Source organism: Vespula vulgaris, chromosome 7 (genome assembly GCF_905475345.1).
Source record: "Vespula vulgaris chromosome 7, iyVesVulg1.1, whole genome shotgun sequence".
Classification (NCBI taxonomy): domain Eukaryota; kingdom Metazoa; phylum Arthropoda; class Insecta; order Hymenoptera; family Vespidae; genus Vespula; species Vespula vulgaris.
In genome coordinates, this window is record NC_066592.1 from 798517 (window position 1) to 821249 (window position 22733).

At 34.6% G+C, this 22733-nt stretch overlaps 4 protein-coding genes and 2 long non-coding RNA genes across 13 annotated transcripts in view; 4 read left to right on the forward strand and 2 right to left on the reverse strand.

Moving 5' to 3' along the window:
• The window catches only part of LOC127065068 (uncharacterized), a 32111-nt gene extending 31888 nt beyond the window's left edge, over positions 1–223 (reverse strand). For both annotated transcript variants that reach the window (XR_007781943.1, XR_007781944.1), the window contains exon 1: positions 75–223. This is a non-coding gene — a long non-coding RNA (uncharacterized LOC127065068). The remainder of the gene's footprint in view (positions 1–74) is intronic.
• Positions 1–1280, forward strand: part of LOC127065063 (uncharacterized) — a 62095-nt gene extending 60815 nt beyond the window's left edge. For all 3 annotated transcript variants that reach the window (XM_050996922.1, XM_050996923.1, XM_050996925.1), the window contains exons 4-5: positions 35–365; positions 510–1280. In XM_050996922.1, coding sequence (XP_050852879.1) covers positions 35–365; positions 510–743 — 565 coding nt within the window. In that variant the 3' untranslated portion in view covers positions 744–1280. The remainder of the gene's footprint in view (positions 1–34; positions 366–509) is intronic.
• Positions 245–6548, reverse strand: LOC127065067 (uncharacterized). 2 transcript variants are annotated; one of them, XR_007781942.1, is made up of 4 exons: positions 6491–6548; positions 4399–4556; positions 3933–4301; positions 245–354 (listed from the first exon to the last, which is right to left on the reverse strand). It is a non-coding gene; the product is annotated as an uncharacterized LOC127065067 (long non-coding RNA). The 2 variants fall into 2 exon arrangements; XR_007781941.1 differs by lacking the exon at positions 245–354 and adding an exon at positions 629–761.
• A 183-nt stretch (positions 6549–6731) lies between these two features.
• Positions 6732–10668, forward strand: LOC127065058 (BTB/POZ domain-containing protein 1-like). 2 transcript variants are annotated; one of them, XM_050996913.1, is made up of 6 exons: positions 6732–7442; positions 7578–8255; positions 8333–8492; positions 8567–8724; positions 8790–9024; positions 9111–10668. In XM_050996913.1, the coding sequence occupies exons 1-6, from the start codon at positions 7180–7182 to the stop codon at positions 9270–9272; spliced, it is 1656 nt and encodes a 551-aa protein (XP_050852870.1). In that variant the 5' UTR covers positions 6732–7179; the 3' UTR covers positions 9273–10668. The 2 variants fall into 2 exon arrangements, with proteins under 2 accessions (XP_050852870.1, XP_050852869.1); XM_050996912.1 differs by having other exon boundaries at positions 7025–7442; positions 7575–8255.
• A 425-nt stretch (positions 10669–11093) lies between these two features.
• On the forward strand, positions 11094–19149 carry LOC127065052 (uncharacterized). Of its 3 annotated transcripts, none has more exons than XR_007781939.1 (15): positions 11094–11647; positions 11754–11871; positions 11953–12066; positions 12137–12258; positions 12352–12548; positions 12633–12781; positions 12863–12928; positions 13026–13183; positions 13511–14452; positions 14565–14798; positions 14886–14938; positions 16123–16145; positions 16229–16332; positions 17798–17842; positions 17919–18019. XR_007781939.1 is itself a non-coding variant. In XM_050996889.1 (15 exons), exons 1-15 carry the CDS (start codon positions 11606–11608, stop codon positions 18465–18467), a joined length of 2832 nt encoding a protein of 943 aa, XP_050852846.1. In that variant the 5' UTR covers positions 11102–11605; the 3' UTR covers positions 18468–19149. The 3 variants fall into 3 exon arrangements, 2 of the variants coding, with proteins under 2 accessions (XP_050852847.1, XP_050852846.1); XM_050996889.1 differs by lacking the exon at positions 16123–16145 and adding an exon at positions 18196–19149 and having other exon boundaries at positions 11102–11647; positions 17919–18134; XM_050996890.1 differs by lacking the exons at positions 17798–17842; positions 17919–18019 and having other exon boundaries at positions 16229–17377.
• Positions 19150–19287: 138 nt separating this feature from the next.
• On the forward strand, positions 19288–22106 carry LOC127065253 (uncharacterized). Its single transcript, XM_050997347.1, has 5 exons — positions 19288–19896; positions 19996–20319; positions 20355–20571; positions 20792–21065; positions 21429–22106. The coding sequence occupies exons 1-5, from the start codon at positions 19783–19785 to the stop codon at positions 21967–21969; spliced, it is 1470 nt and encodes a 489-aa protein (XP_050853304.1). The 5' UTR covers positions 19288–19782; the 3' UTR covers positions 21970–22106.
• Positions 22107–22733: the final 627 nt, after the last annotated feature.

The window sequence follows — 22733 nt, forward strand, 5'->3', positions numbered from 1 at the left end:
TATACGATTTATACGCATACGTAACAATTTTCAGGACGGTGCCATTGGAAGACACGAACAAGCGAATGACGTACCGTGAGATGCAGATGGTTTTGCGCCAAGAGGGAGGCGAAGATGGCCTCGCAGTCGATTGTTGTCCGACGATAGAGGAAATGGTCGAGCCCGTTGGCGGCCGAAATCGGCAAGACATGTACGTCGAGCTCTATCGAGACGGCGAAAATGCCCAGAGGTTCTTCGAGTACTCCTGCAGGCCAGACGTCCTCGATAAGCCCTGCAGGTTCGTTGACCGGAAGCTTAGTAACCAGTCGAGATGCGTGCAGAAATTCTCATACACCTACGCTATCGTCGAGAATCCTGGAACGAAGGTACGGAAAACATGTGTGTCGACGTTAACTCACTTAACAAAGAAATTTATATTTAATCGTATACTCATTGAATTATCTAATATGTATAATTATTTATACGCGTATAAGTATTAAAGCGTTAAAACAAGTATTCTTTTTTCCTAGGGAGGCAACGAAGAACACAGGAGGCATCATCACAGGGAACACAGATTTCCAACGTTTCCTGGGAACACAGTGAGCGGGTCAACGTGGACGTTGGACTACATCAGGGTAAGGAGCGGCTGCAGCTGCGAGATCATGCCGAAGCCGAAAAAGAAGAAACCCATGGCGACAAAGGCGAGAAAAGCGAAGAGCAAACTGCGCCAACAAAGAGATCAAGACTCAGACTTTGAGACGTGAGACTCGTGTTTGGTCGAACTGCAATATGAAAGAAAAAAGGTTACCAGTGGTCGGTTCGCTGATCGCAGAAAAAAAAGACGTTTTAACACGAGTAACGCCATATTTTCGATGTTATTCTGTTTATGCATATACACATAACATCATACTTCGTTTAATAATTTCGTATTCGCTTAACCATTGCATATTTATTGATAGTAATTTACGTTGAAATATCGAGAAGGAAGTCGATTCGTATCTTTGTGCGAACATAAACGAAAAGTGAATTAAACGTAACGATGTCGAATGTGTTACAATCGAGATACGTTTTCTAACTCGATACATCGTCTACTTAATTTAATATCTTAGTCGTAAGAACGATTATTCTATTTCTTATTTTTCTCTTTCCTCTCTCTCTCTCTCTCTCTCTCTTTCTCTCTCTCTTCTTTTTCTTTCTTTTTTTTTTTTAAATTTATAAAATTGTATTTACCTTTAATTAAGAAACTATCTGTAAGAAAAAAATACGATTAGTTATAAAGTTTAAGCTATTTGTGTTTCATAGATCTGGGTGCTTCCTATTTTAATTCTTTTGTTTTGTTTCTTTTTTGTTTCTTCTTTCAATAGGAAGATTTTTTCTCTTTCAAGAAGAGTCGAACGTAGTTTCTCTAAAACACACGCACTTATTTAATTCTTTACAATTATGATATTTAATTATAGTTGTTAGATATACTTTTATAAGGCGCTGTATAGGGAGATGAAATGGTATAGGAAGCGAGGTGTTGACTTTGCGATAGCCATGACAACTATTAACAAATCTGATTACTTTAAGGACATAAATCAAAAGTTACTTTCGTTAGATGTGAAATAAAGTATTGTTTTTTTTTTTGAACGTAGGTATATGTATTAGTCGATTTCTAAAGAAATATATCGTATCGTTTATATATGAACTTATGTATATGTTATAATCGAGATCACTCTAATCTCAATATTTTATAATATTCGGTCTATACTGTTCCAAATTGTCACTTGAAAATTAAATAAAATATTTTTACAGGATCGTTCGAAAATGAACGTGTTTATATATATATATATATATATATATATATATATATATATATATACACATATGTATATACATACGTACACATTTATATATATATATATATATATATATATATATATATATATATGCGTGATAAACGATCGATACATTTCTATACCTATAGTATTTTTAATTAACGCAGATCCTTAAGTATTCGTACTGTTCTACATTATCGTAATTGTCGTATTAATAGATTTAACAAACTGGCTTCGGCTTGATAACATTCATGTATGATACATAAAGCATAGGGCTGGCAGAATATTTTCTGTATCGCCATGTAAACATTGTACATAAACGTCATTAAATACAGTTGTTATAAAACATGATTTTTCTAACGTATCTCTCTACGAACCCACATATGTCGCTATTGAACATTTCTGTTTCGTCTAAAAAACAATTCTCTGATATACTCGTTCGAGCGTAATTGGATATTTTTTGTTAGAAAAAAATTTTGTGAAATGAATTCTGAAATTAGAATTTTTCAATATGTTTCTCTAAGAAATTGTATTAGAATTTTGTTATTTATCTATATTTTGTTTATCTATCGAAGAACGATTAATAATACTTTAATGTTAAATTAGAATTAGATTGAAAAATAGATCGACAAATCTCTGAAATATGCAGCCATTCGTTCGATAATACTCACGTTATATAATCTCGTTAATAATACATATAGATTTCGATATATCGTAAGTACTACCGATTAGATCTTACCAGGTGGAGATTGCTGTATCTGATGACCCACGGGCTAAAGCTGATTACTCTAAAACCTGCGTGATCGGCGTTCGCAAGGTAGCACAAACTAACCGCGAATGGATGGATGGATCGTCAAGTAGCAGCTACATTTTCAATGGTTCTTACAATTGCCACATCTTATACGTTTCGTAGTTATGACTTTAATTTATAACAGTAGAATTGGATTTTATAAAAATAAAATTACGAATTTAATCGAATTTTAGAAAATAAAAAAGTGAAAATTTTGTGAATCGACTTTAATGTAAAACTTGATTTTATTGAAATAAAATTATGATATTAATTGAACTTTGGAAAAAAAAATGCAAAAGATTTATTATTCCACTTTAATAATAAAAATGCATGAAATATGTAATAATTCTATTCGCGTACGCGTGGCAATGTGGGATCGGAGATGGAATGTTACGTTGTTTCAGTGTTTTAAATCTGCATTATTACATTTACATTTTGAGCGACAACATGGTAAAATTAAAATATGACTAAGAGCCATTCTCGAAACGTTCTGCGAAACCTTCGAAAATAACTCAATAGCTTAATAGTTGCCCTCTTGAGGCACAGATTGTCGGGGCCTTTTCGACATATAGCCTCTTCTTTGCTTCGTGCCCTAACCACGACAATAAAACATTCGATAACTATCGTCTCTTATTCTAAAACTTGGAAGAAAATTAATAAATTTAACGCTACTCTAACGCAATCCTAAAAGAAAAATCGAAAAAGTATAGAAAGAGAGAGAGAGAAACGAAAATCAGTATATCAATTGCTGAAAATCTTGAGCTAAAAATTGATTAACTTATTCTAGGACTTACGAACAAGTCTCTTTATCTTTTATCAAAGACTCTACTCGATTTTATTCTTTCAAATCGAGACTTTCTTTTTTCTGCAACAAAATTAATTTAATATTTGATCAATTTTCATTTAGAAATATAATGAAAAATCCTTGAATGCTCCTTTTTACAAGCGATTACAATAATTATTAGATAACAAATCATACAATTTCGCTTGTAATTCAAAGATTATTCATCGCGAATGTTTTCTTGCTCGTTCTTTATTACAACTAACGAATGTCGATTTTTTACTATCTTTGCGAGAAAAAAAATTTTTTTTAATGCATAAAAATATTCCAAATTTCAAATAATTGTAATTATAAGTTGTTACAGCGTTGTAACAAGAAGGCCGTATCCTGATCTAATAAATAAATCGAAAAACAAGAAACCATTCACGAGTAAATCTCCGAAGAAATTTACTCGTGATCAGTCAATGCTCTTCTACCAATTAATTACAACCGATCATTCGTGTCGATTAGGACCTTTCGTCCTCGACACGATCGAGTGATCGGAGGTACTTAAAAATTCACTTACTACTTAAGAAGTTCTGCGAAGCCTCCAAAACACTCGTCCGCGATTTAGGTCGAAATTGAGGGTGGATGATTCGTAGTTGGTTGAAAATCGAAGTTGGACGAGATCGTCTTCGATGATGCACTGACTCTAATTCGCGATAATTATTTATTAACGAACGCTCACTGAATTTACTTCGCGAAACTCTATTGTCTTTTATAAACACAGTCTGTGCGACTGTTAAAAAAGCAAAAAACTTTGCGAACAAACACTGACTCTATTGCGACTGCATTGCACGCAGTCGATACAAAAATATTTCTTGTTTAAATCGCGAAACGCGAACGAACAAACACTCGATTATTTCATTGCTACGCGCGCGATTGTAATAAAGTTCTGAAACAAGAAATATAAACAAAATAATCAATATCGTCGTTAGAATAAAAAATTGTATAAATTATCCAAACAATGAGTAATAGAGAAATATATTTACTTTTAATCTTCGTTGATACTTGCAGCAGACATCTTGTGAAAACTTCGATGTTCGCTCGAATAGAAAGAAGAATTGATCCAGTAATTATCAAAGTCAATCAAAGATTTGTTTCTGTTGTCGTCGCACGTAGTCAAGGATCGCCAGTTCAAAATAGAAGTCTGAAATAAAATAAATTGTATGGATTATTAAAGAAACGTGTAATATAAGAGTATACTTTAATTACTTAATTACTTTAATTCTTCGTTATTACTTTGCAGCAACTTTTATTGACATCACAGGTAGCCAATCACCGATCAAAATTTTTAAGTATTAAAAATTGTAAGTAAAATTGTTTTATGTATTTTACGCGTTACGATTTTTGTAATGATTAAACGTATTATCATTTAAATATTAATTTATTATATTCCGTGTTCATTAAAAATTATTTAAATAATTATAAAATTATCGAAAATATTAATTTCTAAGATTTTGCGTTTGGAAAGATAGAGCTCCGATGTTCTCTCGTCGAAATACAAAGTAAGACTGATTCAATAACTTTTAGTCGATCAAAGGTTTCATTTTGTTGACATTACACGTAAACAACAATCGCGAGATCAAAACTTTGAAGTATTGAAATGTTTCCATAAAATTATTTTATGTTTTTCGCTCGTTACGATCTTCGTAATGTATATTCAAACGTACTATTGTTTAATTATTAGTTTATTGTATTCCGTGTACATTATATATCGTTTAAACAATTATAAAATTATCGAAAATATGAATTTCTGCGATTTCCCGTTTAGAAAGATAGAGCTTCGACGTTCTCTCGTCGAAATACAAAGTAAGACTGATTCAATAACTTTTAGTCGATCAAAGGTTTCATTTTGTTGACATTACACGTAAACAACAATCGCGAGATCAAAACTTTAAAGTATTGAAATGTTTCCATGAAATTATTTTATGTTTTTCGCTCGTTACGATCTTCGTAATGTATATTCAAACGTACTATTGTTTAATTATTAGTTTATTGTATTCCGTGTACATTATATATCGTTTAAACAATTATAAAATTATCGAAAATATGAATTTCTGAGATTTCGCGTTTAGAAAGATAGAGCTTCGACGTTCTCTCGTCGAAATACAAAGTAAGACTGATTCAATAACCTTTAAAATCAATCAAAGGTTTGATTTTGTTGACGTTACACGTTACACATACAACTATCGTGCGATCCAAACTTTGAAGTATTAAAATTTTGAAGCAAAATTATTTGAAATTTCTTTCTCATTACGATTTTAATCGTAATGTTTATTCGAACGTGTACATTTGTTTAAATATTAGTTTACTGTATTCCGTGTACGTTATGCATCGTTCGAACAATTGTAAAATCACCGAAAGTACACGAAAGCTCTTTCAAATATCTGAATGAGTTATCTTTCTTGTGCGAGCATCGCGATATGCGTTTATTTACTTACTTAGAACGAAACAAAAAAATCTAAATATCGATTTACGCAGGAAACAAACAGGCAATCGTTTACTTCGCAGAAACAGAACACGCCGTTCAAGAGTTTATTTGAAAATCAGTAGTGGGGATACGAACTTCTTCTCTTTTGCCGTATAGTTTAGGAGGCGCCACTGTACAGAACTTTTTTTCACATAAAATGTCGCAAAAAACGTTTAAGCCAACGGATGAGTCCAAATATAATTTTTGATCGATATTAATGAACAAAGTTTCGTACGAAGAATGATTTTTTAATCGAGGACATGACCTTTTCGAATTTTATAATAAGAAGAAACTTTGTAAAAAAAATTCGTGCCAAAAAATGATGCATTTTTTCGGAATAATTTATACACGAAAATAAAAGTTTTTTTTTTTTTTTTTCAAAATTCGGAAAACCCATGCGCTCGTTTGAACCTTCGTCTTTAAAATGAGACCTCGTTCGTCGATATCGATCAAGAATTACGCTCGTACTCGTCGCTGATGTAAATCACGAACGACCAACAGCTATAAGAAAAATTTTTAATTGATTTAAATCGATGCTTCCTCGTTGCTAAAAATAAAATGCAGTCTATTATTATCATTAATTATATTTATGGAAATATCAGTGTACCAACCGAAGCGATCAAACTCGTAGCATTCGTTGAAAGGAACGTGGTGTCGTTAGAATCGCTTTAAGGATCGTTCACAACGATAAGAATACGAATTTTACGAAGACTCTAGAAATACGTCTTTTCATTTAGGAATAAATACATTCTTGGGTATCTCTGTGAAGAACAAAAAGTACCTTTGCGTTCCATGGTGGATTTAATCTTGTCTAGTGTAAAAAATTGGGGATGACATTAACCGCGTGTAGATGCATTTAAGGCAACGTGTGTTATTGCACGTTCTATCAGGGCGTTTACACGCGATGTCATACGATATATATGAAACTCGTTCGTTTTCTTTAACGACTGATTATCGTCATCGTTGAAAACACGATTTCGTAAGTTTAACGATCGTCCGGAGAATCGTAAGAAGGAGAAAGAAAAAGAGATAGAGAAAAAGTGTGCGTTGCGCGCGTGTGTGTGTGTGTGTGTGTATGAGAGAGAGAGAAAGAGAGAGGGGAGAGAGAGAGAAAGAGATAAGGAAAGAACGCAAAAGAGAGAGAAGAAGAGGGAGGGAGAGGAAAAAGAGGGACGTCGAGGAAAATGGAACACTGCTGAGAGGCACGGCGCCTCAGTATATGTTTTGTTGATACACGATACGCGGGTGAATAAATGAAACGGGGCAATATATCGAGAAGTACTACGTTTCCTGCGTGAAAATGTCCACGGAAACGTCGTTGGGCGACATGCCGAATGTCGTCTCGAGGATACACAATTTACGATTGGGTCACGAGGATGGCGAGGAAGCCCATAATGGAAATAATGCTGCGGCCGATGAATCCGCGAATTCGGCGCAAAACGCTCAACCGATTGGGACTCTCTCTCGTGCTCGGCGTGCACTTAACTTTGTCTGGGACGAAGAACAGCCTACCACTTCTTCTACCTCGCGAGGCGTTGATATTTCATCGTCGAACGGTGATAAGTAAGTATTTTTATCCTTGTTCAAAGTTCCATCGATATTTATGGTTATCGAAGACGTCGGTCTGATTAACATCTCGTAATCCAAATGTTGCCTTCCATGTGACGTTTAAGTTGCTTTGTTTTCTTTTATCAGCAGGCCTCCAACTAATGCAGCTAACACGATCCACATCGATGGACATCCTCAGAATAATGTAGCATTGGAGAATAGCCACGGCTCTGCCGTGGCTACGTACAATTGGCAGGGTACGAAGGCTACGATGCGAGAGAGGATAGTTTTTCTATTTAACAACGAGATCCTGTCCGACGTGAGTTTCTTGGTAGGACGAGGAGCTCAACAACAGCGTATACCGGCTCACAAACTAGTCCTGTCTTCTGGAAGTGCCGTATTTTATGCGATGTTTAACGGAACGCTTGCTACAGCTTCTTCGGAAATAGAAGTACCTGATGTAGAACCCGCTGCTTTTTTGGCAGTGCTTCTTTTTTTATATACCGATGAGATACAAATAGATCCTGAAACTGTGATGACGACGTTGTATACTGCTAAGAAGTATGCCGTTTCTGCTTTAGAAAAGCACTGTGTCGATTTTTTGAAGAATAATTTAACCAGTGACAATGCTTTTTTACTTTTAACGCAAGCTCGTTTGTTCGATGAACCTCAATTAGCAGCGGTCTGCTTGGATACTATCGATAGATTTACGACAGAGGCCCTAAACGCGGATGGATTTGTAGATATTGATATCGATACGTTGATGGTTGTTCTGGAAAGAGATACGCTTCGAGTCAGGGAATCTAAAATATTTCAGGCTGTGTTAAGGTACGTGATATCCGACAAATTCCGTGTAACGTCTTAAGAGCGATCACAATTTGACGTTTATTAAATATTTCGAGCAGATGGTCGGAGGCAGAATGCGTGAGGCAGCAGCTGCCAGTTGTTCCAGAGAATCAACGTTTGGTTCTAGGCAATGCTCTTTCTTTAGTTCGTTTTCCCCTTATGTCCAAAGAGGAATTCACCGCGGGCCCGGCACAATCTGGATTACTAAATCATTCTGAGGCTAGTATTATCGCTGTTTGGTATACGCTTGATTAAGAATTCGTATATTCTTATTAAATATATTCTTCCTTTAGGTTCTATCTTTGTTTTGTTATTTCATACTGAACCCGAAACCAATGGTAAGCTTTCAAACGATGCCACGTTGTTGTATGACTGGCAAAGAACAGACTGTCTGTAGATTTCAGCATACCAAAAGTAAATGGGGTTACAATGGAACAAGTGATCGTATCAGGTATATACTTTTGTACATTATAGACAACATTAAGCGTTTCACAATAAAAACAATATTCTCAATAGATTTAGCGTGGATCGACGGATATTCCTTATCGGTTATGGAGTTTATGGCAGCATGCATGTACCCGCGATATACGAGGTATTAGTGGAGCTAATACATACGGCATCAGGGAAAGTAATCGCTTCGAATTCAACGACATTCAGTTGTGACGGTTCAAAGTATACTTATATTCTAATGTTTAAAGATTTAGCCGAAATTTTACCAAACACTATTTATACGGCATCTGCAACATTTAAGGTGGGTACATTACGATGATCGTATTGATCTATAACCGATGTAATATTCACGATCCTTTTTGTACTCAATATTAAACTTTGTTGTAGGGTCCCTATTCTCATTACGGAACGAAAGGTGTAAAAACAGTATTGGTTGATTGCGATTCCGGAAATGGAAAAGTAAAATTTGATTTTAATATCGAATCTGGTGATAATAATGGAACTTCCGTCGAGGAAGGACAAATTCCTGAGCTTATCTTTTACACTTAAGAAATCCCGTGGACACAAATATAACATTCCTCCTATTACCTTATTCATCGCTCTGAATCGATTATATACAAATTGAATTGTATAAAGATATATCTTTTTTTTTTGTTCGATCGATTATATATATTTTACGGATATCAAATAGAGTGATGTAGTCAGCATGAATAGTCCACGAGCATGCCAAAGGATTAAGCAAGTTTAAATTTTGTTATAAACGGTGTCTTCGATTTATATTAAGGGATGCAGCTTTCGCTTAAGCTTTATTCTGTTTACAAATGGTGCTTAGATCCTTCTGTATCACACTGAGCACTGGGAATGGAACTTGCGAGTCTTAGGAGGGCCTTATTAGAAAAAGAGACTGATCTGTGCCACTGATACATATTCAAATGCAAAGTAAATATTTCACCTTTTCATTATCCAATTAATCAAAATTAATTCTGCAATCAATATCAATTCTTACAACTGAAGACAATCTGTCTATTTTTCTATCCCTTTGATTAGTGTATACTTGAGACAAAAGAAGATAGTTAAATATTTGAAAAGAAAAAAAAAATAAAACAGAGGGAGGGAGAGAGAGAGAGAGAGAAAAGAAAGAAGTTTTGTTATTTAGACAAAATATCAATGCAAAATGATTCTTTCCAATAAATATATATCTTGATTGAAAATAGTAAATAAAACAATACATATATGCAATGTATCTCAATGCAAAGCAAGAATAACAGAGCCTAATGCTTCTGAAATATTTTTTAGTAAAAATTAGTTTTAAGAAGAACCTCATATCGATTTTGGAAAGTATGCAGTATTCTCTATATGTATTTCACACTCTAATATCAAAAAAGATAATAAGAGAGACAGGTGTTAGAGATAATAATAAAACATTAGATCGTTAAGAACAACAGATATGTTTGAATATTCCTTGAGAGCTAATACAAAGGTATGTTCATCAATTTCTAATGTTTTATTAGTCATCGTGATAATTATCTTGTCATTATGATATCGCTCCTAACATTGTTAAATTTTTTAGTAAAAAATTGTTCTAAAATATCTCTACACATTCTTATAGAAAAATAACAAAGTTGAAACGATATAACTCTTTCTGATCATATTGTTTAGCTGCCACTGGATTTGAAGGAAATATTACAGAATTTATGAACTTCTTCCATTATTAGATGAGTCAACATATGGATTTTGAGCCTTGCTTAAATATCAATTGACAACACAATCAAGTCAACAATATATCAATATCTGCACAAGAAACATTAAACTCATCCTAGCAATATTATTTTTATTAGTATTGCAAATGTATGAATAACAATTTGTAATTAAATTAAATTGTATTTATAGAACGGAAAATGCACATATAATGTTAAGTACTGAAATAAAGTATTTGTTCAATGAATTCAAGTTTCCTCTCATTATATCATAATCTTCTCTTTTATATTTGCATTAGAATATGTATTTCTTGTAATGCAATTACAAACAAGAAAATTGTTTAATCTTGCGGTTATATAATCGTAATTTAAAAAAATGTCTCGATTGTTTGTAACAATCGGAAATGGGAGAGAACGACTCCTACCGTATCATTTACTCGTTATATCACTCCTCTCTAGTTATCCTTACGAAAAAATTTCATTTATTACAAAGCTGATATATCCTAATGCTAATTTAAATATTAACAATAGAATGCGTGTAATATCGTAATAAAAGAAGTTGGATGATTAAGAAAAATGCTTTGATATTTTTTAAAAATTGCGAAATATTTCCCGATAACATTCTAAATAATAAAAAGAAAAAAAAAAAGAGAACGATGGAAAGACGTCATTCTGGTCACCCGATGCGATACATAATGGTCAGTTCATCGGTTATTATCGAGTGCTTACAATCACTTAAAAATAAATCAAAGATTAATTGATATGTTGCCACGTGATTTATCGTCGATATAACATAACGTCGGCTGCTGCCCCATTGTGGCTTCACTGACTGTAAGTTTTGTCCAGTGAGCGACGACAAATAGCATCGAACTTGTGATGTTAACGAACTGCGTTTTATAATTGTAAATAATTTTACAAATTCTTACGACGAATATACGATTAATATGTTATTGAAAAAAGTTTCAATATTTATGAAAAAATTAATCATCATGGATTAAGATACATTTCGAAATCACGTCCTCGAATTTAACCTCTACTTTATGATTGTGATTTGCAAGTGATACCGAAGAGAAATTTATTCGATTGATTGTTATAATTAAAGGTTCGATTTTATAACGTAACATGAAGTTTATATGATATTTAAGTAATATAGTGTGTATAAATGACAGTGTACATTTAATCTCCATGGCTAAAGAAAAGATTAGAAATTCTGAATCAGGCAACAAGGTAATATACGTATAAATTTGTTATTACAATAGATCTTTTTTTTTTTTCTTCATTTTTTTTTTTCTTTCATTTACTTTGTATCATTAACACCAATATTTTTAATTAGATAACTTTTAAAAGTGGCGAGACATATACTTCAGAGTTTGAAATCAATGAGACACCTCCTAGTGCTAGAACTTTACTCACTAAAGGTTACATACAAGATGAAATTAATTCGTTCTCTGGTAAGATTCTTTGAAAAGAATTCGATTTTCTTACGAAACAAATATGTATTAAATATTTTGTATCCCGTGTCTTGCGTTTAGGAGCTACTGTATCGACCCGCGGACGTTTTATGACGGAACAAGAAAAATTACGTTGTCCTAACGAACGGCCTTTATACTTATATATACAAGGACATTCAAAACATAATGTTGACTGTATGTAATTTTATTTCTTTTCATTTAATTTCATATCTAAACATTTTTAAATGTATCATTGATTTAACAGTGGCAATACAAAAAATTAATGAAATTATTAAGACAGAACATCAAAGTTCATTAAACAGACCAAGCCGATTTACTAATGCACCTCCACCTCTTATGAGTTTACATTCTGGAATTACATCAGTAGTAAGATATATATTTACGTTATTTATAATATAATCGAAAATGGTAAAAAGAAAATTTTCTGTTTGACGATAAAAAATATATTATTTTCGGCAGGAAAAGATATGCGTTGGTATAGAAAATGCACCGCAAGGTTTTGATCTACGAGGAAGAATTATAGGCATTGGTGGAGCAAATTTGTTATACATAAGAGGAGAGACTGGTGCGAATGTAACTTTAAGGGGAAGAAGCTCGCAATTTATAGATCCTGTTTTAGGATCCGAATCTCCTGAACCGCTTCATTTACATATAGAGTAAGATATTTGTTATTGCTTTATATATTTTATTATCGATGTTGTTTCTGTCAAATAAATTTCTGTTAACTTTACACTTTATAGACATCCAAAACCGGAAGCGTTACAAAACGCAAAACAGTTGGCAATTAACTTAATACAAACAATGCAGTCCGAGCTGCAAACTTACATACAACAACAACCACCACCAGTGCAATCTCAACAGGTTATAGAGCAACCTCAAATACAACCATGTACTGTCTACTTTTGTTGCATTTATATGCATTGATAACATATTGATTAAATTTACTATCCAAAACTGTATTATTTTACAGCACAGTTTCAAACTATGAATATCGGTACTTTAGGGCAGCCTAACGTTGTTACAATACAACATCAAGGTACAATCTATCGTCATAAATTTAATCTCGATTATTTAGACGAATATGTCACTATCCATATAAGACGATAATCTATATAGAGTTACGTTTTTTACAGATATAATACAACATCCTCAAAGTAACGTGGTAACCCTACCGGCAACTATTTTGACAGCTACAGTAGCTGGAGCACCGGGTCCTGGAGTAACAGTTCCTCCTCCAGGAGTACATATACCGCCTCATTCAGGACCATTAGTACCTCCTACGCAACCTCAGGTACTATTTTAGTCAGTTGGAAATCAGTCGTTTTATCGGAAAATCTATCTATAGAAAAAGAGCGGCGAAGGAGGAGATGGAGGAGGAGAGAATCGTTACTTCATGTTCTGTCGATAACTTTGATGGCAAGTACCATCTATCGGAAAGAAACTCTTTTGTCGTTTCAAAAGGTAACTTTTATTGCGTAAAAAGTATTGCCTCGCGTAGAGGCTCAAAAAAGTTTCTCGATGAAAGATGTCGCTCGTTATTAACATTATTGACGGGGTATAAAGAGTTGCCTATTAACAGGGACGACGAGTTGCTCACATCAGTCCTTTTTATTTTAAGGAAATACAAACTTTTATGCCACCACCACCTGTTGGACAAGTACAATTAATCGGGCCTCCGTCAAGTGTAAGTCAAGTGCAATATCAAATTCATCCTGGACAACCGCTACAAATTCAAGGTATCCAACCAGGGTCACAAGCATCACCGCAGCCTGTTGCTCAAATGTATGTTATGAGTCAACCACCACCACAAAGTCCAGCTCAACAGAATTTCATTTCGACTGCCAGTGTGCCAGTTAGCGGGGCAGTGTCATATGTTTATACCCAACCCAGTGTACAAAGACCTGCAACACCTTCGCAAGGAATGATCGAGACTGTTAATGTTAACTTACAACAACCACCTCCAGCAACTCCTCTAAATATAACTCAACAACCGCCACCACCATTATTACATCTTCATTTTCCTCCACCTAACTTCCCTCCAAACCAACCACCACCTCCTGTGCCTCAAACTTATCAGATACAGTATCAGCAGGTACAGGCACCTGTGTCGCAATCACAAGCGCAGTTCGTTCTACAGCCTGGAGAACATATCGTGCCACCACAAATACAACAGAATCATGAACAACCTCAAGCTGTAGCACAGCACATGATTCCACCTCAATTTGAGGGTCATCCTCCACAATTTCACTTACAAGTTCCACCACCATCTACTCAAACTTTTTTGGTTCCTAATGCTCAATCTCCCCAACATCCTCAGCAACCCCCATTACCTCAAGGAGGTGAAATTCAGCATCAACAAGACGAGCAAGGTCCACTGCCGCAGCCGGTGCCTCCTCCGCAAATAGTACCCCCTCCGTCAGTGGCACAAATGCAAAATTCGATGAATGTTCTTACTAGCGTACCTCCACCAACGCAGGCACCTCCTCCTCCGCAAAATGCTCCGTGGCTCTATCAAACGCAGCAACCTCAACAGATACCTCATTCTCAGGGTCAGCTACAGGTAATCCTACGAATAACGAATAACGAAAAGAACGAACGTATAAATGCGCGGTAGTAGCGATAAACGAGGTAATGAATTTTTTATAGCGTTTGTTTCGACTATTTTCTCATAGGTACAAATGCCACCTGGTAACATGCCACTTCATAATGCACCTCCGCCACAAATACAAGCGCAAATACAATATCATACTCCCCATATGCAATATCAAAATGGGCATATACCGGCCCAAGTACATTATACAGTGCAAACACCCCAACATCAACCCTTCGAACAAAAGCCGGATTCGCCTGAACAACAGAAACCTCATGGAGTGAAGAGAAGGTTTTCTGATATAGAAGGAAATCAGGTATATTTACGATTATTAGTTATTCAGATATGGGTATATGCGTGATAAATAATAAAATACACAAATGAAACCGATGTTTACGAACAGGAACCACCACCGTATCAATGTGGCCCTTTACCTGCTCAACGTCATGGCACAGGGTAAGCACATGCATACGTTATTTCAGTTTGTTTATCCTTATAAATTCATATCAGTCATTTACGATAACTTGTACGCCGATAGTAGGACAATCACTAGGTATAAAAATCAAGTTATCTTTGTACAAAGCGGATTTAGTATAAGCGAAGTGTTCTTTGAGAAGATTAGTAACGTACAACGAGAGATATAGTTTAGTTTTTATCTTAGAAATTTTTACTTAAATAAATATAATCTAATACTTTGCTTTCTTGCAAAGCATTCTTTTTCTCTTTATATTATTTATAATTTACATATATATCGGCATTGGTAAAGCATCGTTTGCTTATATAAATTTATGTTTCGATTAGTTAACAGTGCGAAGAGATATTGTACAAAACGTAGCAGAAAAGTAACGAAGGTAACATTTCAATCGAAACAATCGTATTATTGTTTGAACAAATTTTTTACAGAAACCTGCCTTTACCAAGACCGAGTAAACTTTGATGACTATATGGATTTCTTATGAAACTAAACAGATCTATGTAATAATTTATTTGCTATCGATGAACTGACGATCGTGAAACTTCACGTTTGTCGATTCACAATTTTTGTAATTATTGAGCATGTCACATCGATTATTTGTTAAGTATTGTATCTTAGATATAATGATTATTTAATCACAAATTTTTCTATTAAAAAAAAAAAGAAAAGAAACTCGATATATTCATATGTAAAAATAAATTTACGATGAATACTTATAATTTAAACGAGAAAATCACGGGCCAATGTCTGATCGTATGTCGTTGTCGTACGTCAAAATTAATGTATGGATATATAGAGTTTTATCACGCATAACTATATTTTTGTCACGAAAAATATATTTACATAGATTTGTTCATATCATGGGATAATTCAGTTATGGATAAGATTTGAAAAGGAAAATAATTAATAAACAAGCTTAATTGTCATTTAAATTAAGCAGTTTGCACAATGGAGGTTTTTATATTTAAAAAGAGATTTTTGCTTTCATTGTTAATTATAAGTTCCTTCATCATCAGTAGCAAGCCAAACGTATGCATCATAAAATTAAGTTTTATTTTGTAGAATTATCCTTTAAATAATCGACATACCGTTAATACGTAATGAAATAAATTTTGATACTATTAATTATCATCTGGTGAATTCAGGCTTGTTCTTAATATTTCAGAAATAGCCATGGGTGTGCATCAGGTGACTTTTACATTAATATATGAAATGCTTGCGTGCTGTTAACAACTTAAAAATTAATGAGTTCAACTGAATTGTTTAAGCAGAGAAGGTGAACGTCAACAGCAAGTCTTACATGGTCCATCGCCAGCAGGTGCCGGCCTACCCCATGGAGATCGAAACAAGCTGCTAATGCCACCTCCACATCCAGGTCTGTAACTAAGAGTATTTTATGCGAAAAAATGCTAGATATTTTTTTAAACGGAACAACGTAATATATTCATCACGGGGAAAGACTTTACACGCAAATCGATCATTGTTTATGGTAGACCATTTTTATTTGCCATAAACATAAAAACAAAAAGAAAACCAAGGCTATTTTTAATCAAATAAATAATTTTCTATCGATGTAAAGTCGTTCCTTTACATATATTTATCCTTAATGTGTGTTTATAATTATTGAAAATAAAGTATCTAGCATTTTTTCTCAATACTCTTAGACTGTAGTGTTATTTAATGTAAATATATATTCTTATAAAGATGATATAAAAAATGTTATAGGTGTTTTTTAATTTCTATTTTTTGGTAAATCGCTTCTTTTAAATTTGCCTAAGTACTTTACAGATGGGCACGAGATTGACAAAAGGATTTGTGACACTGCTACTTTAGCTGCTTCAACTTTGTTTCTTATTATTTGGATTTTATGAAACTTTGCACATACTGTATGGCTACAGTAGTTGATTCAGGCATTCTGATTTTACTGCTTTTTTAGCAATGTTTCTTGTTAATTACTAATTCATATTCGTATGCATATTTGAACATTATGTAATCAGCAAAGTTTTTATTTCAGAAACCATGAATGTCAAAGATACTATAGAAATATGGATCTGATATTTTATTAAATATATGTCGAGAATGCTAAATGTAACGAACATTGAAATATTGTAATATTTTCAACGTAAATTCTAGGATAACGTATCTTTCTATGGTCGATGGAAATTCTTCTGAAAAGGGAATAGCAATAATTTATTTTGTTAACAGATAATATAAATTAAATAAAATTTCCAGAAGCATCCTAACAACGAGATTACGACGTTAGCGATAATTCGTTTCTAATCATTTGAAGTTTATATTGCAGTAAGAAATGCTACTAGAGAAAACTAAACCGGACGAGAAGAAAAGAGCGTATAATGAATACTTATTATAAAGTAGTATATATATATATATATATATATATATATATATATATATATATATATACGAAAAAGTACTATTAAAAATATTTACATTTTAGTTGTATGAATATCGATCCGGAGTCTAATCAGGATTAATAATTATATTTTATCAGCGCAGCGTGTTTGGCGAACGATCATGCAAAGGAGATGGGACCAATTCGAAAGACGAATATAATTATAATTAATTTAACGATTACATCTTTAGCCTTAACAAAAGCCATGTGTTTTATTTGTCGCTGGGTGTATTATCAACAAATAGAAACGGACTTAACCGGCAAGAATATTTGTTTTTGCAAAATAATGTGCGAAACACAAAGTTACTTTAGCGTACCTCGTGATACTAATCGCAATATCGTAATCTAAAAGCGATTTTATGCGAAACAAAGTTTTTATAGTTACATCGATATCGTTATAGTTATATTAATTCTTGGTATTATTCAGGTGAAAAGCGTAACGTCGATCCAAAACACACGGGACTAAATCCAGGTATGTAAGTTTATGAAATTTTTCTTTTGTTTAATTCCTACATAGATACGGATGAGAAATACTTATTCTTTTTTAGGTAATGAACCGGTATTAATCGCTGAATCCGGAGGTATGAATCCTGCGAGTGGACCGCCTTTACCACCACCTCCACCTCCGCAAGCACCTTGGCAATCTCATCATATCAGAGCTCCTTGGGGTAGACCTCCACCAATACCAAGAGAGGAACATCACGCGTTATGTCCTCCCAATTTACCACCCACGAATATGCCACCACCACAGATAAGACCAAGAGGTATATCATAATCAACTATAAATTTATATTGTCATTAATTATTTTGCTATTACGAAAATAGGTCATTTAGAAGGTAATCGTTCTCCCATTCAAAACACGGTGATGGATCATCCGCTAAACATCGAGTACAATCAAATACCACCGCATGCTGCAAAACCACCACCTTACAATTCGCATCCATTGATGCAGTCTATTTGCAATCCACCACCACCACCACCTCCGCATCAACAACAACGGCCTCAACATCCGGCGCAAACTATGCCGCCGCATTATCAAGTGCCAATCTCTCAAGCATATCAGCCACCGGCGCCGTGTCCACCATGGATGAATTGAAGTTATTTTGTATGATTTTCGCGCTACATGAATGTATTGATAACGTTGATACATAAGATCCTTTATGAAGATCTTTAAAAACGAATTAACGAGAAACGTTGAACGAATGCAATTTGATATCGATTTGTTCCTTGATAGGTTATATATCCTTGACAGGCATACATACATACATATATATGTATGTATATATATATATATATATATATATATATATATATATATATATATATATATATACATATACATATATATGGTTATTGAAGTATACTGTAAAAAAAGGAAACAGTTAAGATATATTGTTCTGTAAAAATTTGTACATATTCCAGAACTTCTATCTAAGTTATGTAAGTTATAAGAAACGAATGATAAATTTATTATAAACCATAGGTATATGGAAAAAGGTGGTGTCGAAGCGTCCACACGTATCGTTTCCAAGCTTCGAAAAGATTTAGTTTACAAAAATTTAGTTCGTAATTAATCTATTACACTCTTAATTATTACTTTTAATTATATATCTTTTTTAACGACGACCCGCTACCATTAGCGGCTCAGAGTTAATCTATTTCTTTTTCCTTGCGCGAGGAAAATCGCAAATCGTTTTTTCATTCATTTGTTGGATGACCACCCGTTACGGAGTATGTAATTTTTTATGATGGCACAAATAAACAATTAACATTGAGAATCCAAACGTTCGTTAATGTTAGGAATTGGAGTAGGCGTAATCGTATTAAGTGTCTCGTTAAAAAATTCTTTACCTTGTTGTTTGCAGTAACGTTACGAGGTTGCTTTCGACGAAAGGTAAATCTAGGACGACCGAGAAAATCGTGAAACAGACGAACGTTGTAACGTAGACGATGTTGTAACACCGTCGTTGATCTGAAACCGTTCTCTACATCGCTGTAAACTGTTATCGAGCAAACATCGTTAAAGCCTCTGTGTTTTCGCTTCTAATTACTCGTTGCCCTGATTAGTGTTATGACCTGGCGTGCCTGTGAAAGGAAAACGTCGACCAAACTCGTTCGGCTACGTCTATGGCTTTACGAGAATTTCTAGTTCTATATTTCGATTGATTTTCCACCCGGAAAGTACAATTTACTATCCCGTTGATTTCCGATCTTTACCGATATATAGACAGAATGAACAAATTATGTGAAATTATTTTCATAAAGTGAATGTAAAGTTTATAAAATCGACTTTGATAATCGATTAGAACGTTATGACAACAAACGGAGGAAATTAATCGGATTAAATATAACCAAAGAAAATCTTAAATATTGAAAGATATGATCGAACCTATCGAAATCATTTTTCCAAGATGTCGCAAGGTTGTCCATCCGTTTCTCATCAGCTTGCCGCGGCATCGATCGCCTTCCGTCGTGCTCGTAAAAAATTTCCAAAGGATTACGGCGTAAGATCTAAGGACACCAAAGTAATAATGCCGATACGAGGAAGTTTGATTTAAAAGCGGTAACAAGTAATGTACCAATGAAATTTTTCTTTTTCTTTTTTTTGTTTTGTTTTATCATAGACCGAAGTAGAATGGACCAAGAAAAATAAGAACGATCAACCTGCGAGCTCTTCGTCCGCGAAATGTATGATTAACAACGATAAATCACAGTGTTTTTGTTCGTCATCCGTGTACAGCGACGATGGTCCACGTTATTTGTCAGCAAAACAAAGTTTATCGATTAAACAAAGCAAATGTACATGTTGTCGACATAACAAGGAATATTTCGAAGATTCCGCAAGATGGTCGAACGATCAAAGTGCCGTTGGAGATGTTCTAGATAAAGTGTCAACTCGCGAACGTTTTATCGATGTTGAATCAAGGAAATCGGTAGATCGATACAAGTGAGAGCCTTACGATCTCGTTCGAGAGCAATTTAACGCGAATTATTATCATTCGAATTTTTCTACAAAAGTCACGACCTGGAAAGAGATACGAAGAATAATTTTACACATCTCGCGAGAAGAAAATGTACATGCTGTCCAGTGTCTATCAAAAAACGCGTAGAAAATGATTCATCCAAGTTAGATTCCGTTGATCTTTTATACGTTGCATCCCACGAGAAACATTGTTGCGTTAATTCCATGGACAATCATGGTGAGTTCTACTCGTCAAAAAATTGTAGCTTCCAATCAGAATTATATATCTTTTTTTATCAAATATATATTTAGATATATCTTTTTTCAAATATTTTAATTCGTCATAATTTTATAAACGATCGACGTTGAACTGGATCGAATGAGAACTTTAGAAAAATATAGAAATTCGATCGAGAGATCGTTTCGAATTCGAAATTGTTAAGACAACACTGTTTCAGAGCGTCTCGTTGAAGACGGAACGCTTGACCATTTCTCACGAAGGAACCGGGACGATCAGGAGCTTCGTCGATCTTGCTCGAAATTAGATAGGTCGACGACAAGGAAAGAAGAAATCTCACCTTTGCTCTGTACGTGCGACCCTCGCTCCCCACGAGACATTAACCTCGATCTCTTGCAATCGCCCGAAGACCATCGGCCTCGTTTCTGTCATCGTTGTCCTGCCTGCCCTCGTCGCTCCTATCGACAACGATGCTACTTTTGTCAGCAGAAAAGGTTTCCTTCTTGATATTTTAAAGGGTTTTTCATTATTTTCGTGTTACACCGACGTACTTGACAATATTTGAAGTTATTTAAGAATGGTCGTATCGAGGATGAAAGTTTGTCTGTATAATTTTTCAACACCGTTCAACCATTTCAATCTTTAACTTTTTTCTTATGTTAACATTATAACAGGAAAAAGTTAAAGTACGACGTTGAAAAATTGAATAAGAACATATTGTTCGACGGTATCGGAAAGAAAAATAATCGAAATTGATTAGAAAGCAGTCCCGTAGACGAGCACGAACCCGTAAAACTAATTACGAAGACCTACGAACGTCTCTTTCTCTTTCTTTCCCTTTTTCTGTCCCTTCAAAGCGAAAGGATTTCTAATTTTCTCCCGGTCGGTTGCACGTGCCTCTCTATTCTGGGTAATCGTCGTGGCTGTTCGTCGAAGGATCACGAGAGGATACGAACTTATGGGAAGAAGGAGGAAGAGGAAGAGGAGGATGAGAATGTAGGAGTTATCGATCACAAAGATTCGATATCCATTCTCATGGAAAAGTATAAGTCGAGAAATGCGCAGGACGGGCCGACTCAGGAAGGACAGAAAAGGAAGAATCGATCGAAGGGAAACGAAAGAATCGGCAATCGTTACGAGAAGTCGCCGACTTCGAGAATTCTCGCTCGCGAAAACAGAAAGGATTCGATGGAGGGCTTGGAAAATTCCAAGAGTTGCGATCGCTGTAGATGCCAAGAGAATCATCTGAGATGGAAGGAACAGGAGGAAAGGGAGCAAGAGGAGAAGACGCTGCTGTTCGATGATGGCCGTAATCGGATTCGTGGCGAAGGCGATTTCTATCGAAGGAAGAAGCCTGCCCGATCGAAATTCGGAGTACCCTGGAGACATACCTTTTGACAACCGTATCCTCTATCCTCTATCAGTTTACTTTTCTATACACATACTTTTTATAAGGTTTTTTATCTGCAAATTTTATAAATGTCTAACATTTTTATCTACCTTGTTCGCTATGTATATTGTATCTGATTTATTTTAACGCTTTGTTATATATAGAATTTATTACGAATGTATAGAGTTGATAAAGATGTATTAAACATTTTTATTACGTATAAATTTATTACCAATGGATAGAATTGATAAACATATATTAAATATTTTCGTAATCGTTTGCCTTCGATTGTTATTATTATTATTATTGTTATTTCTTTTTTTGTTCTTTATCAAAGAGATTGCAATAAAAAACAAACTACGAAATCCGATTCCTCTTCGCTTTGTTGGTTTTTAACAAAACTCTCCTCCTAGATGCGATCTAACGGCGCTTTTAAAAATTCTAGTTTCAAAGGTAGTCCTGCAAAGTTAATGATCGTAGCAACAGTTAATAAAACTCACAGTTAAGAAAACTTCGATGCTTACTTTGAAAGCGTACCGGGGCAGGTGGAATTACCGAACGTGGCCACTTACATTAACCTGCCGTGTCGTTCGCAGAAGTGCCCTCGCGGGGTACCTCCTGTTCTTCCTCTTGCTCCTCTTCCTCTTCCTCTTTCTCTTGTTCTTCCTCTTGTTTTTCTATTTCCTCTTTCTCTTGCTCTACCTCCTGCTCTACCTCTTGCTCTGCCTCTTGCTCTGCCTCTTGTTCTACTTCTTGCTTTACCTCTTGTTCT

Bases quoted from the DNA above. Each gene is read 5' to 3' on its own strand.
- LOC127065052 (XM_050996889.1), top strand. From the start codon at position 11,606: ATGGCTAAAGAAAAGATTAGAAATTCTGAATCAGGCAACAAG. The intron at 12,549-12,632 runs GTAAGATATTTG...TACACTTTATAG, and splicing joins CCGCTTCATTTACATATAGA to ACATCCAAAACCGGAAGCGT. The intron at 12,782-12,862 runs GTACTGTCTACT...ATTATTTTACAG, and splicing joins GCAACCTCAAATACAACCAT to CACAGTTTCAAACTATGAAT.
- LOC127065253 (XM_050997347.1), top strand. From the start codon at position 19,783: ATGTCGCAAGGTTGTCCATCCGTTTCTCATCAGCTTGCCGCGGCATCG. The intron at 19,897-19,995 runs GTAATAATGCCG...GTTTTATCATAG, and splicing joins TAAGATCTAAGGACACCAAA to ACCGAAGTAGAATGGACCAA. The intron at 20,320-20,354 runs TGAGAGCCTTAC...AGAGCAATTTAA, and splicing joins AATCGGTAGATCGATACAAG to CGCGAATTATTATCATTCGA.
- LOC127065058 (XM_050996912.1), top strand. From the start codon at position 7,180: ATGTCCACGGAAACGTCGTTGGGCGACATGCCGAATGTCGTCTCGAGG. The intron at 7,443-7,574 runs GTAAGTATTTTT...TTCTTTTATCAG, and splicing joins TCATCGTCGAACGGTGATAA to CAGGCCTCCAACTAATGCAG. The intron at 8,493-8,566 runs GCTAGTATTATC...TTCTTCCTTTAG, and splicing joins GATTACTAAATCATTCTGAG to GTTCTATCTTTGTTTTGTTA.